The sequence below is a fragment of the Balaenoptera physalus genome, assembly GCF_965194825.1.
Source record: "Balaenoptera physalus genome assembly, chromosome: 3".
Lineage (NCBI taxonomy): Eukaryota > Metazoa > Chordata > Mammalia > Artiodactyla > Balaenopteridae > Balaenoptera > Balaenoptera physalus.
In genome coordinates this window covers 3,494,315-3,507,879 of record NC_138890.1, presented here as the reverse complement: position 1 = coordinate 3,507,879, position 13,565 = coordinate 3,494,315, and the positions used below count along the sequence as shown (strand labels likewise).

General features: G+C 55.4%; 1 protein-coding gene across 5 annotated transcripts in view; it reads left to right on the top strand.

The window, feature by feature from the left end:
• The window catches only part of SEMA6B (semaphorin 6B), a 70,914-nt gene that overhangs the window by 46,656 nt on the left and 10,693 nt on the right, over positions 1-13,565 (top strand). For 3 of the 5 annotated variants that reach the window (XM_082456906.1, XM_082456907.1, XM_082456909.1), the window contains 2 exons: positions 11,966-12,115; positions 12,255-12,378. In XM_082456906.1, coding sequence (XP_082313032.1) covers positions 11,966-12,115; positions 12,255-12,378 — 274 coding nt within the window. Of the gene's footprint in view, positions 1-10,143; positions 10,755-11,735; positions 11,784-11,965; positions 12,116-12,254; positions 12,379-13,565 lie in introns of those variants that run through there. The other 2 variants (XM_082456908.1, XM_082456905.1) reach the window with 2 other exon arrangements.

Here is a 13,565-nt window from a genome sequence, read left to right as displayed (position 1 = left end):
TTACCTGGGTTGGAATTCATCTCTTCATTCACTCACCCCCTCATGCCCCCTCTCTAAGCCTCAGTTTCCCCATCTGTGAAACATGGATGCTATTCTCTCTCCCTTAGGGTTGAACATTTAAACAAGAGGATGCAGGGAAAATGCCAGGTCTGGACCTGTTCTTTTCTTACTCTAGAAAAAGGAATAATTATTTTTTTTAATAAATTTTATTTATTTATTTATTTATTTTTGGCTGTGTTGGGTCTTTGTTGTTGCACACGGGCGTTCTCTAGTTGCGGCGAGTGGGGGCTACTCTCCGTTGCGGTGCGCGGGCTTCTCATTGCGGTGGCTACTCTTGTTGTGGAGCACGGGCTCTAGGCGCGCGGGCTTCAGCAGTTGTGGCATGTGGGCTCAGTAGTTGTGGCTCGCAGGCTCTAGAGTGCAGGCTCAGTAGTTGTAGCACACGGGCTCAGTTGCTCCGCGGCATGTGGGATCTTCCCGGACCAGGGCTCGAACCCGTGTCCCCTGCATTGGCACGCGGATTCTTAACCACTGCGCCACCAAGGAAGCCCGAAAAAGGAATAATTTTGAAAAGCAGAAGCTTGTGGCCTCTGGTCCTGATCTCATTGAGAGCTGTGGGGTCTTTGCTCTCATTTCATGAGTTGACAGATATTTAATGACTGCCTACTATGTGCCAGGTGCTGAGAACCCAGCAATGACCAAGGCAGACCAGGCCCTGCCCTTGCCAAGCTCACACTAGATGGGAACATGGACACTAAGGAAAGAAAGTGAATCGAGTATAACAAGTGCCCCGAGGACAATGACACTGAGAAGGGCGGGGCTGTTTTAGCTGATGATGTCAGGGAGGGTGTCTCTGAGGAGGTGGTGTTGGAGCTGAGACCTGGAAAATGAAAAGGAGCCAGTCATGCAGAGAACTGGAAGAGCCTTCCAGGCAGAGGGCACAGCCCGTGCAAAGGCCCTGGGGCAGGACCGTGCATGGTGTGTTGGAGGAACAGTGAGGAGGCCCCTGTGTCTGGAGCAGAGGGAGCGAGGGGGAGAGAGGGAGGAGAGGAGGGCAGGGAGGGGACGGCGCAGGTCATGCAGGTCCCTGTGGGCCACAGGGAGGACTTGGGCTTTTATCCCAGTGAGGTGGGAGCCCTGGAGGACTCTGGGCAGAGGAGAGGCGGGGCCTGACTCAAGTGCTCACAGGCGCCTTTTGGCTGCTGCAGGGAGCACAGACTGTGGGCAGCAAGGGCCAGAGCTGGGGAACCAGGGTGGAGGGGTCTGCGCTGGTCCAGATGAACCATGATGGGGGCCAGCCAGGGTGAGGCAGTAGAGGGGAAAAGAAGTGGGTGGATCAGGGTAGATTTTGGACTTGCTAGATATAGGGGACTGAGAGCCCCTTTCTCTGGGGGCACATAGTGTTAAGGTTAAGAGTGTGGTGTCTGGACCATATGGCCTGGGTTCAAAAACCAGTCTGGCCTTTTCCTAGCTGTGCAACCGTGGGCATATTACTTGCCCACTCTGAGCTGCCTACAATTCCTCACCTGTAAAATGGTGAGGAAACCCCTCCTACCTACCCCACCAGTACTTTCTGCAAAGCCCTTTGCACAGGGCTTGGAACACAATAGGTGCTGTATAAATGTTTGCTGTTATTCCCCTTTGAATGTCTAAGTCCCAGGGTCTGGGAAGAAATGAGGCACAGATTGGGGTGGCAAATTCCCCGAGGTCACCCAGCAAAACGGGGGCCCCTGTCCCCTCACCGTTTTGCTCCACTGATGCACAGTTCTCACGTCCCAGCCCCCAGAACCCACGTCACTCTGCCAGCATCTCCACCATTCCTGAGCCCTGACTCACCAGGACTTGTGGTCCGCTACGACCCCAGGACCATCCCCCAGGACCCATTTCCCGCCTTTGTCTTCTTCAAGTTCATCGCCAGGTCTTCCTTTCCCAGCAGCACTTGGCACGGCCCCTCCTGCCTCCCGCCCAGCGTCGCTCAGCGGTGTCCCCCTCCAGACCTGCCTTTCTGGTCTCATCCCACTTGGGGATCCCTGTGGCCTCCCAGACAGGGCCTCTAGGGAGGAACAGTGACTGGGGGACTTCTGGTTGGGAGGATCAGCCTGGGGGAGAGGAGGGCTCCCAGAACCCCAAGTGAGAGGGGCCGGGCTCACCATCTTCTGCTTCCTCCAGATCGAGGACCACAAGGGCGGGGACCAGATCTGTTTGCCCTCCCTACAGTGGAGCTCCCTAGAGCCGAGCCTTACTCCCCTCTGTCCCCCAAAGCTGGGTCCCAAGAGCAGCACCCTGCTCTTCTGTGTTTCCTCCAAATTGTGGTTGAGACCGGGGTACGTTTGCCCCCAGGCCGGCTCAGGGCCCCCCACTTGGGAATCTGTGGGTTCCGGACCCCCAAGCCCCAGCGCCATCCCGGATTCCCTAGGAGCCCCCAGCCCCCTCGAGTGGCCCCCTCCCCGGCCCCCTAATTACCCGCTGGGCATAAATGACACTTTAATTTCCTCGGAATGGTCGCCGCATCACCAAGAAAGCAGCGCCCCCCTTCCCTATTCCTAATTACAAGTTGCTGCTTCCGATTTGCCTCCTGGCAGCCCAATTTCCAAACAGTGATTAAAATTAATTACCCAGGAGCACCCCCTGTCTGGCTGGCTGGGAGCCCCGGGGACCTGTCCATGTCCCCCACTCAAGGTCCTGCTTCTGCCACCTGGTCTCCCCACTGGCTCTCTGAGTGGCCTGGCACTGGGGCAGCCTCTCTCTGGGTCTCTGCTTGCTTATCTGCAAAATGTTCAATTAGGCTGTGCAGCCTCGTTGACAGATGGCACATTGTGGGCACCCGGTAAATGTCAGCAAGAGGCAGTTGAGCCACGTGGCCTGGGTTCGAATCCCAACTACACCCTTCTGTGCTGTGAGACCTTGGCCAAGTGTCTTAACCTCTCTGAGCCTGAGTTTTTCCCTCTGTGAAATGGGGATAATGGTGCTGGTCGCTGCCTCATAGGGTTGGCGTGGGCAGGAAACCAGTTCAAACATGTGAAAGGCTTGGTCCAGCAGCCGGCACACAGTAGGGGCTTCATCAAATTTTAGCTTAAATCCCTGCCCTGCTGGGCTGCTGTGGGGTGCACCGGGGAGTCGGCTCGGGTACTCTGAGCACCATCTTCTTTAAACGAGATGCTCAGCATTAATTGGGTGCTTACTGCATGCCCGGCTCTGTGCATGATCCTGGTCAGGGCTGAATCCCCGGCCATGTTGGCACACGGTAGGTGCTCAGGAAGTCTGGAATAAACAGATCCTTGTAGCTCTTTCATAAATTGGATCTTTTTCTGGGACATTCATTCAGCTGGTATTTGTTGAGTGCCTACTGTGCACCAGACCCCTTGCCCCCGTGGAGCCAATGTTCTCATCCCTGATTTACAGAGGCAGAAGCAAACCCAGAGAGGGGAAGGATGTAACCCTAGGCTGCACAGCAGTCAATAGTTTATTAAGCACCTACTCTCTGGAGCTCATTTACCCATCCTGATAACCCGTTGGGGATGGTTATCATGCTCAAGTCACTGATGGGGAAGCTGAGGTTCCGGGAACCGAGAACACAGGGAGGTAAGGCTGAGGACCAAGGGGATGTGCTGGCCGCCTCCCAGGCTGGGGAGGGACGAGTTAACCAGCGTGGTGCGAACGTTGCGGGGCGAGGGAGCCCCTCTCCTCAGCGCCCCCGTGGCCTGGGCCCCAAGGGACTCCCTCTGGCCACTCTGCCAAGTTCCTAGACAGCCCCGGAGCCCAGCTGGGCTGCGCTGGGGGCAACTGAGGCAGGTGGAGGAGGCAGCTGTAAGCAGAGCTGGTAACTAGACCTGGACGACGCAGGGGCCCGGCTGCCTGGCCAGGTTACTTGATCCCCCCGGGGACGCCGGGCCCCGGAGCTGGAATCCTGGGGCGGCCAGGCTGACAGGAGCTCCTTCCATGGAACTGGAGACGGGCATCCCGCCCCCATCCTTGCCACAGCAGATGGAGAAACAGGGGCTCCGAGCCTGGCCTGGGGTCACTGAGTCACCTGCTGTGGTATGGAGAGGCCCAGAGAGGGCAAGCTGCTGGCCCAAGGTCACTCAGCAAGGTCATTTCACAGAGAGTAAACACGTGTGCCAGGCCCTGTTCTAGTGCCTTATTTTACAGATGAGAAAATTGAGGCTCTGTGTCTTGTCTGGAAAAGGGGGAAAGTCCCAGGGCTCCTCTCTTATGATATGGCAGCCTCCCCGCCCATCGGCATCTCCTTGCTGTTCCTTTGACGGTTCCAGCCTCCAGGGCTTTGCCTTTTCAGTTCCCTCTTCAGGAAGTCCCCTGACCACCATCCAAAGCAGCCCCTTTGCCATCACTCTCCATCATTCTCTGCATTTTCATCTTCGGGCTTCGACATCATTGTCAGAAGCTGAGTTCTGTTTTTTGGTAATGCGTGTACCCCTATCTCCCCACTGGACTGGGAACCCCCCAAAGGCAGGGCTTTGCAACTGTCTTGGCCATCGCTGCGTCCCCATGCTGGGAACAGTGTCTGGCACACAACTGGTGCTCAGTACTTGCTCATCCAATGAGTGAATGAATAGTTTCCAATTTGGGGTACAAAGAGCCAGAGCTGGTCATAGATGCGCCCAAGTTGGTGAGGTTGGGTGGAGCCGAGGGCAGGGTCATGGCTGGGGGAGCCCGGGGAAACGGAGCTTGCCAGGGAAGGCAGTTAGAGAAGGCTTCCTGGAGGAGGGGGCATCCCCGTGTAGACTTTTTTTTGCCGGGGGGGAGGGGGCTGCACCTCACGGCATGTGGAACTGCCCCGATCAGGGATCGAACCTATGCCCCTGCCATGGAAGCACGGAGTCTTAAACACTGGACCACCAGGGAAGTCCCAGGACTCAGCATTTCTAACGGTTGCTCCCAAGTGAGGCTGCTGCTGCTGGTGGTCCAAGGACCATATTCGAAGTAACAGAGTGTCTAGAGGACCCTTTGAGAGTGTGACACTGGACCCCAGGTGGGAGGTGGGTGCATGAGGAGGGAAGGGGTTGCTAGAGTCCAGCGGTTGGGGGTGGAGACCTGAAATAAGGAGGGAGCCATGTGGGTATCTGAGAGAAAAGGCTTTCAGGAGTGAGGAACAGCCCGTGCAAAGGCCCTGGGGCAGGACCGGGCCTGGTGTGTTGGAGGAACAGCGAGGAGGCTCACGTGTCTGGAGCAGAGTGAGCGAGGGGGAGAGAGGGAGGAGGGGAGGGCAGGGAGGGGACGGGGCAGGTCGCGCAGGGTCTTGTGGGCCCCAGGAGGACTTGGATTTTTACTGGGAGGGAGGTGGGAGTCCTGGAGGGCTGGGGGCAGAGGAGGGGCGGGGCCTGACTCGGGTGCTCACGCGCGCCCTCTGCTGGCGGCTGCGGGGAGGACAGACTGTGGGGATGAAGGGTGGAAGCTGTGGACCGGTGGAGGGGACTGTGGGGTCCAGGCAGGAGGTGCTGCCTAGAACAGACTAGTGAGGGGTGAGAATTCTGGATGAATTTGGCAGACCCCACAGGACTTGCTGGCATTGGATGTGAGGGTGAGAAAAGAAGGGGACGGTGCTGAAGGGAGTTCCGGGGAGGGGGGTGACTCCCAGGTGGGGCCTGAGCCATTAGCGGAGACAGGGAGCCTCTCCGTCAATAGATCAATTTGGTCTATGCGTTCAGCACCATTCCGGTGAAAATCCTAACAGGTTTTATGTTTTATGTTATTTGTTTTGGAACTTACCAGCTGATCCTAAAATGTATGCTAAAGCCCTGGGGTAGCCCAGGTAGCCCTGGCCAGGTGGGAAAAAATGTTCCAGAAGGAAATTTGAACTTTTGACGAAGTTAGAGTAGCTAAGGCCATATGGTACCTGGGAAGGTCGATGGGAGGGTGAAGCCGGGTGGCCTGGGGGGAGTTTCCATCCCTGCCTCAGTTACCTCATCTGTATAGTGGGACTGTACCAAGGCTTGGAGTGACGGTTGGGAGGTCAGGCAGAGAGGCCGTGCCACAGCGCAAGCCCTCCCGGCTGGGGGTGGACCTCTATCTCTTTATGACCGTCCCTCCCACCCCCGTGTGCATGGATGCACGTCTCCCGGGCTGCAGGCAGGCAGACACGTGGGTGCATGGGTGCCCTGCACGCCAAGGGGTGCACACGCTGGCCACACAGCTCCCTACACCCGGCCCCGGGGTTGGGAGGTAGTGCGGCTCCCAGTGACCAGGTGCCAGGGCCGGCGGTGGGGCCACTTCTGGGCAAGTGGGCGCTGGGCAGCTGCTGGCAGAGACGCCTCGAGTTTCATGGAGAGAAGCAGATGGTCTTGCAGGGGTGGGAGAGGTGCCACCTCTCCGATAACCCCAGGTCAGGGGAGTAAACTGAGGCCAGGTGCAGTGGGTTGGCCCCGACGTGACCCAGACTCTCCCAAAGAGCATGTGGGATTCAGCTCTGCATGATCGTCAAACTAACAAATGTCGATTGAGCGGGTTTCAGTCTTGGCTCCACCGTTTCCATTTGGGCAAGTGACTTCGCCTCTCTGCGCCTCAGTTTCCCCGTCTGTGTAAGGGGCACAGCACCCACCTCTCCGATGTGTCGTGCGGATCAAATGAGTTCATTTAAGTCCTTAGGACAGTGCCTGGCACATCACAAGTGCTTGGTGTTTGCTACTTTTATTCTTTTTTTTTTTTTTTAACTTTGGGTTCATTTTTATTTATTTATTTATTTATTTATGGCTGTGTTGGGTCTTCGTTTCTGTGCGAGGGCTTTCTCTAGTTGTGGCAAGTGGGGGCCACTCTTCATCGCAGTGCGCGGGCCTCTCATTATCGCGGCCTCTCTTGTTGCGGAGCACAGGCTCCAGACGCGCAGGCTCAGTAATTGTGGCTCACGGGCCTAGTTGCTCCGCGGCATGTGGGATCTTCCCAGACCAGGGCTCGAACCGGTGTCCCCTGCATTGGCAGGCAGATTCTCAACCACTGCGCCACCAGGGAAGCCTTACTTTTATTCTTTATTGAGCTTCTACTGTATGCCAGGCCTTATGCTGGGCAGTGGGGACACAGTGGTGGCCAAGACAGACTCAGTCCCGCCCTCTCGGGGAGCTCAGAGTCCAGTGGGGAAGATGAACAGTTAACCAGGCATTTGGAAGATAGAGTGAGCAGGACCCTCCTGCACAGGCAGGCAGGAGCCCAGAGGAAGTCAATCCGGGCTGATCTGGGGAGTCTTCCTGGAGGAGATGTCTGAGACCTGATAAGCAAGCGTGTTCACCAGGTTACTGGGAGCAGGAGGAAGGTGTTCCAAGCAGAGGGAACAGCATGTGCAGATGCTCAGAGCTGGAGATGGAAGGGAGGGGAGGGACTTCATTTCAAGGGCACTGGGGAGCCATAGAAGGGTTTAGAGCAGACGTTCTCAGCTGGGGGTGGTTTTGCCCCCCATGGGATACTGGGTGGTGTTTGGGGACATTTTTGGTTGTCGCAATTGAGGGGGGCTCCTGGCATCGAGTGGGTGGGGGCCAGGAATGCTGCTCCACACCTGGCAGTGCCCAGAGCCTCCCCACCCCAAAGAATGACCTGGCCCTGAATGTCAGCAGTGCCGAAGGGGCGAGACCCTGGTTTAGATCAGGGAAGAAACAAGTGAGATTTGGGTTCTAGAAAGATTCCTTTGCTACCTTGAGGAGGATACTGAAGGGGCGGGACTGGAAACCAGGGGACCAGGTAGGGGATGGGAGCTGGGCTATGGGGCCTTCAGGGCAGGGGAGGGACTGGGAGGCCGACACCCTTGTCTTTGGCTCAGGAACAACGGGGCTGGTAAGAAAAGCCCAATTTGGATTTCAGGGTTCCCAGGGTGGTTCTGAGGGGCTGGGGGCAGCTGTGGACAGAGGGAGGACAGGAACAGCCTTCTAGCCCCGAGTTGCTGCATCACAAAGTTATGAAAACCAGGAGGAAAAATGAGCCGTGAGGTCCCATCCCGACCTGGGGCCTCAGTCTTCCCATCTGTGAACCGGGTGTTAAGTAACTGCTGGCCTCACTGGGTTGAGGGATGACGGAACGGGTGGTTATTAATCTTGCCATGACCATTCGTACGCTCAACCCCCAGGAGCAAAATCCTGGTAGCAGAGAGCCCTGGGTTCAGTCCAGCTGCCACATCCTCTCTGGTGGGTCGTGGCCCCTCAATCAGCCCCTCAGTTTCCCCAACTGCAAAATGGGCTGAACGTTATACCAACCGTACTAGAGCCATCAGGGGTCTCCATGAAGCAATTCCTGGAAACCATCCAGCCCGGCCTCTGATACTCAATATACCAACAGCAACAACAATAATAATAATAATTAGCATTTACTGAGCACCTGCAGCATGCCAGGCACTTTGCTAACACCACAGGCCTGTGAGGTCGATACTGTTACCATACCCATTTCACAGATGAGAAAACTGAGGCCCAGAGGGGTAGAGTGACCTCTTCAGGGTCACACAGCATGTACATAGCAGAGCTGGGATTTGAACCCTTATGGCCTTGGAGCCCCTCCCCTCACCACAATGCTGCATGGCCCACGAGTGGAAGCTGCTGTCCTGAAGTTTCTGAAGTTAAATATTATTCTGATAAGACATGGGGTAAAAGGCACAGAGCACCACCTCACACCCATTAGGATGGCTACTATCATAAAACAGAAAATAGTGTTGGCAGGAGAAATTGGAACGCATGGGCAATGCCGGTGGGAATGTAAAATGGTGCAGCCGCTGTGGAAAAGAGCATGGCAGTTCCTCCAAAAGTTAAACATAGAATCACCATACGATCCAGCAATTCCACTCCTGCATATACACCCAAAAGAATTGAAAGCAGGGTCTCAAAGAAATGTTTGCACACCCACGTTCATAGCCATTCACAACAGCCAAAAGGTGGAAGTAGCCCCAGTGTCCATCAGCAGGTGAATGGATAAATAAAATGTGGTCCATCCACACAGTGGAATATTACGGAGCCTTAAAAAGTCAAGGTATTCTGACACTCATTACAACATGGGTGAACCTTGAGGACATGATGCTCAGTGAAATAAGCCAGACACAAAAGGACAAATACTGTCTGATTCTACTTATCTGAGGTCCCTAGAGGAGTCACAGCCATAGAGACAGAAAGTAGATGGTGGGGACCAGGGGCTGGGGGAGGGGATGGGAAGTCAGTTAATGGGGACAGAGTTTCAGTTTGGGAAGATGAGAAAGTTCTGGAGATGGATGGTGGGGATGGTTGCACAAGAATGTGAATATATTTAGTGCCACTTAAAAATGGTTAAGATGGGGCTTCCCTGGTGGCACAGTGGTTGGGAATCTGCCTGCCAATGCAGGGCACAAGGGTTCGAGCCCTGGTCTGGGAAGATCCCACATGCCGCGGAGCAACTAAGCCAGTGAGCCACAACTGCTGAGCCTGTGCGTCTGGAGCCTGTGCTCCGCAACGGGAGAGGCCGCGACAGTGAGAGGCCCGCGCACTGCGATGAGGAGTGGCCCCCGCTTGCCACAACTGGAGAAAGCCCTCGCACAGAAACGAAGACCCAACACAGCCAAAAATAAATTAATTAATTAATTAATTAATTTTTTTAAAAAAAATGGTTAAGATGGCAAACTTTGTTATACATTTTACCACAATGTTAAAAAAAAATGTTTAGGGACTTCCCTGGTGGTGCGGTGATTAGGAATCCGCCTGCCAATGCAGGGGACACGGGTTCAAGCCCTGGTCCAGGAAGATCCCACATGCTGCGGAACACCTAAGCCTGTGCACCACAACTACTGAGCCTGTGCTCTAGAGCCCACGAGCCACAACTACTGAGCACACGCACCGCAACTACTGAAGCCCGCGCAGCTAGAGCCTGTGCTCCACAACAAGAAAAGCCACTGCAATTAGTAGCCTGCGCACCACAAGGAAGAGTAACCCCCGCTCGCCGCAACTAGAGAAAGCCCAACGCCCAGCAACGAAGACCCTACGCAGCCATAAATAAATAAATAAACAAACAAATAAGTAAGTAAATAAATCTTAAAAAAAAAAAGAAGGCACGGAGCAGACAGAACACCAGAGGTGGGGTGCCCCGGCAGGTAAATAAATACATCAATCAATCAATCAATCAATCAATCAATCTTTAAAAAAGAAAAAGAAGGAACAGAGCAGACAGAACACCAGAGGCGGGGTTCCCCAGCAGGTAAATAAATACATCAATCAATCAATCAATCAATCAATCTTTAAAAAAGAAAAAGAAGGCACAGAGCAGACAGAACACCAGAGTCGGGGTGCCCCGGCAGGTGTTGTAGGGAGGAAGCGTGTAGGGTGGGGTAGGCAGCAGCGGGGCTGGTGATCCCGTTGGGGGTCTTGAATGCAGTGTCTGGGGCCTGGCTCGGGGGTCGCTGGGAGCCACGGGACGTTGCTAAGAAGGGGAGGAGCCGGGGAAGGAAACTCTTAAGGAAGTAGAGCCAGATCCGCGCACACGTGAGATGCTGGCGTCCGCTGAGTCACAAATCCTGGAAGTTCAGGGTCACAGAGAGGAAACTCCGCTGTTGCACGCAAGGCCTTCCTGTTTTTTGGCCCTGAATCCTCAGAGGCAGGCGTTCCAGGGCCAAAGTTCCCGCCTCGCGTCCACCTCCACGGGTTCGGGATCCCCGCACCCCGAGGCTGGGGCAGGGCTCAGAGATGTACCTGCTGCTCAGACGGGGAAACTGAGGCACGGGGCTTGCCCGGAGGCTGCGGGTGTCTTCTTGGGGCCTCCGGACTGCACTCCTTCTGGAAGGGGCGTGGAGGGCTGGGTTCCAGAGGGTGAGTTCTGCTCACACCGCCCACCAGATCATCACTTGGGACGGGTGGGGGGTGGTCCCCACTCTACACACCTGGAAGTTTCTTCAACTTCCCTTGAGCGGGAGCGGGAAACAGGCCCCCTGAAGAGGTCGTGAGGCTCCTGTCACAGAGGTATTCCGGGAGAGGGCAGAAAGGCTGTTATCGGGAAGGAAGTCAGATACCTTACCGGGGCCTCTGAGGTCCCTGGCCAGCTAGAATATTCTGCATTCTAAAGTACTGCAGTTCCCAGATTGTGGTTTATAACATTCCAAGAGCCTTTGAATTTTTGTTTTTTGAGACTTTCATTTTAAGGTTTTTGTGTTTTAATTCTAAGAATTCTTAAAACATATGTTTTGAGGTTGAATTTTTTATAAATATATGTTTTGAAATGTTTTTTAAAAATAAATTTATTTATTTATTTTTGGCTGTGTTGGGTCTTCGTTGCTGCACACGGGCTTTCTCTAGTTGCAGTGAGGAGGGGCTACTCTTCGTTGCGGCGCGCAGGCTTCTCATTGCGGTGGCTTCTCTTGTTGCGGAGCACGGGCTCTAGGCGCGCGGGCTTCAGTAGTTGCAGCACGTGGGCTCAGTAGTTATGGCTCGTGGGCTCTAGAGCCCAGGCTCAGGAGTTGTGGCGCTCGGGCTTAGTTGCTCCGCGGCATGTGGGATCTTCCCGGACCAGGGCTCGAACCCATGTCCCCTGCATTGAGAGGCGGATTCTTTTTTTTTTAAATCTTTATTAGAGTATAATTGCTTTACAATGGTGTGTTAGTTTCTGCTTTATAACAAAGTGAATCAGTTATACATATACATATGTCCCCATATCTCTTCCCTCTTGGGGAGGCGGATTCTTAACCACTGCGCCACCAGGGAAGTCCCTGTTTATCTATTATTATTATTAATTTTTAATTTAAAATCATTTAATTTTTAAAATAAATATTCTCATGATTATCCATTTTTTGTTAGAAACCGGTTCCTGAGCTTTCACTAAAATGTGGTCAGAAAGTTGTTCTGGTAATTAATAAGTGCTGGTGTTGTTATTGCCATGATTGTTGTTATTTTTAAATGATTACCCCCCCCATGGGAAATTTTTCTGGAAATTGAAGGTCCCCGCCGCCGCGGCTCTCGCGCTCCCTCTGCTGGCAGCAATGGGGACTGCAAGCCACACGGCTCACCGCATGGCCCCTCGCTCGCAGGTGTCACCTCCTGTCGCCCTGACCTCGCCATGCGGACCCCGCGAGCGCCCCCTCCCCGCCCGGCCCTACTGCTCCTGCTGCTGCTACTGGGAGGCTCCCACGGCCTCTTTCCCGAGGAGCCGCCGCCACTCAGCGTGGCCCCCAGGGACTGTGAGTGGGGGGCCTGGAGAGGGGAAGTCCCGAGGGAGGGTCTTGCTCCCCAGCTGGATCTGCTGCCCCTTCCCCCGGGGGCTCACCAGGCCAGGCTCACCCTGGCCCTGGATCACACCCCTCCTCACCCTCCCCCCAGACCTGAACCACTATCCCGTGTTCGTGGGCAGCGGGCCAGGACACCTGACCCCCGCAGAGGGCACCGACGACCTCAACATCCAGCGGGTTCTGCGGGTCAACAGGACGCTCTTCATCGGGGACAGGTACGAGGGACTGTCGGGCAGGGTGAGGTGTGGGGGAGTAGGTGGTAGCATTTTAGGGAGGTTTGCATGCTGGGGCCTGTTGTTTGGCTGGAGTGTGAATGTGTGTCCCTGGGGTGGGATTTTTAAGGGTGCTGAACTCTGGGTGTGGTTGGAGCCCAGAGCTTGCTATGATGTGTTACCAGGTAGGGACAGCTGTTTGGTCAAAATTCACTGGGTGCTAGAGGGGGTGCTGAAGTGGCACCCCAAAGGCTTTTCTGAGAAGGTGACATTTGAGTTGAGACCTGAATGATGAGGAGCCAGCTATAAGGAAATCTGGGGGAGAGGGAGAAGTCAGGGCATAGGACACAGCCTGTGCAAAGGTCCTGGGGCCGAACTCTGCCTGGCATGGTGGAGGGATAGCAAGGAGGCCCGTGTGGCTGGAGCAGAGTGAGTGAGGGGGAGAGAAGGAGGAGGGGAGGGCAGGGAGGGGACGGGGCAGGGAGGGCAGGGCCTTGTGGGCTGCAGGGGAGGACTTGAGCTTTTACCCCCAAGGGAGGTGGGACCCTGGAGGACTGTGGGCAGAGGAGGGACAGGACCTGACTCAGGTGCTCACAGGTGCCCTCCGGTGGCAGCTGGGGGAGGACAGACTGTACTGGTGAGGGCAGGAGCCACTAGACTAGGGCAGAGGGGACAATGCTGGTCCAGGTGGGCAGTAATGGGGGCTGAACTAGGGTGGTGGTCATAGAGGATGTGAGAAGTGGGTGAGCCCTCGCTAGATACTGAAGGCAGAGGTGACATATTGGGAGGGAAGGAGAAGGGAGTTGAAGGTGACTCCCACGTCGTGGGGATAGAGTTGCCTCAGCCGAGATGGCTGACAGGGCGGGAGCAGATTTGGGGGATGGTCGGGTGCCGTGTGGCCAAGCTGAGTGTGAGACAGAGTATGAGACACCTTTGAGCCCCCTCGTGGAGACCTTGAGGATTAGCTGGACCCCAAATCTGGAGCTCAGGGGAGGCCCTGGCTGGAGACAGGACTGTGGGTGTCATCCGGGCAGAGACGTGGTTCCAGCCCTGAGAGTGGACAAGGCGGCCCAGGAGGGGTGTGGATGGGGGAGGGAAGAGGCCAGAGGACCCAGGTGTGGGCCCACCAGCGAGAGAGGAGGGCCCGGAGAGGTGGGAGGGAAGCCAGGCAAGTGCAGGGTCCAGGGACC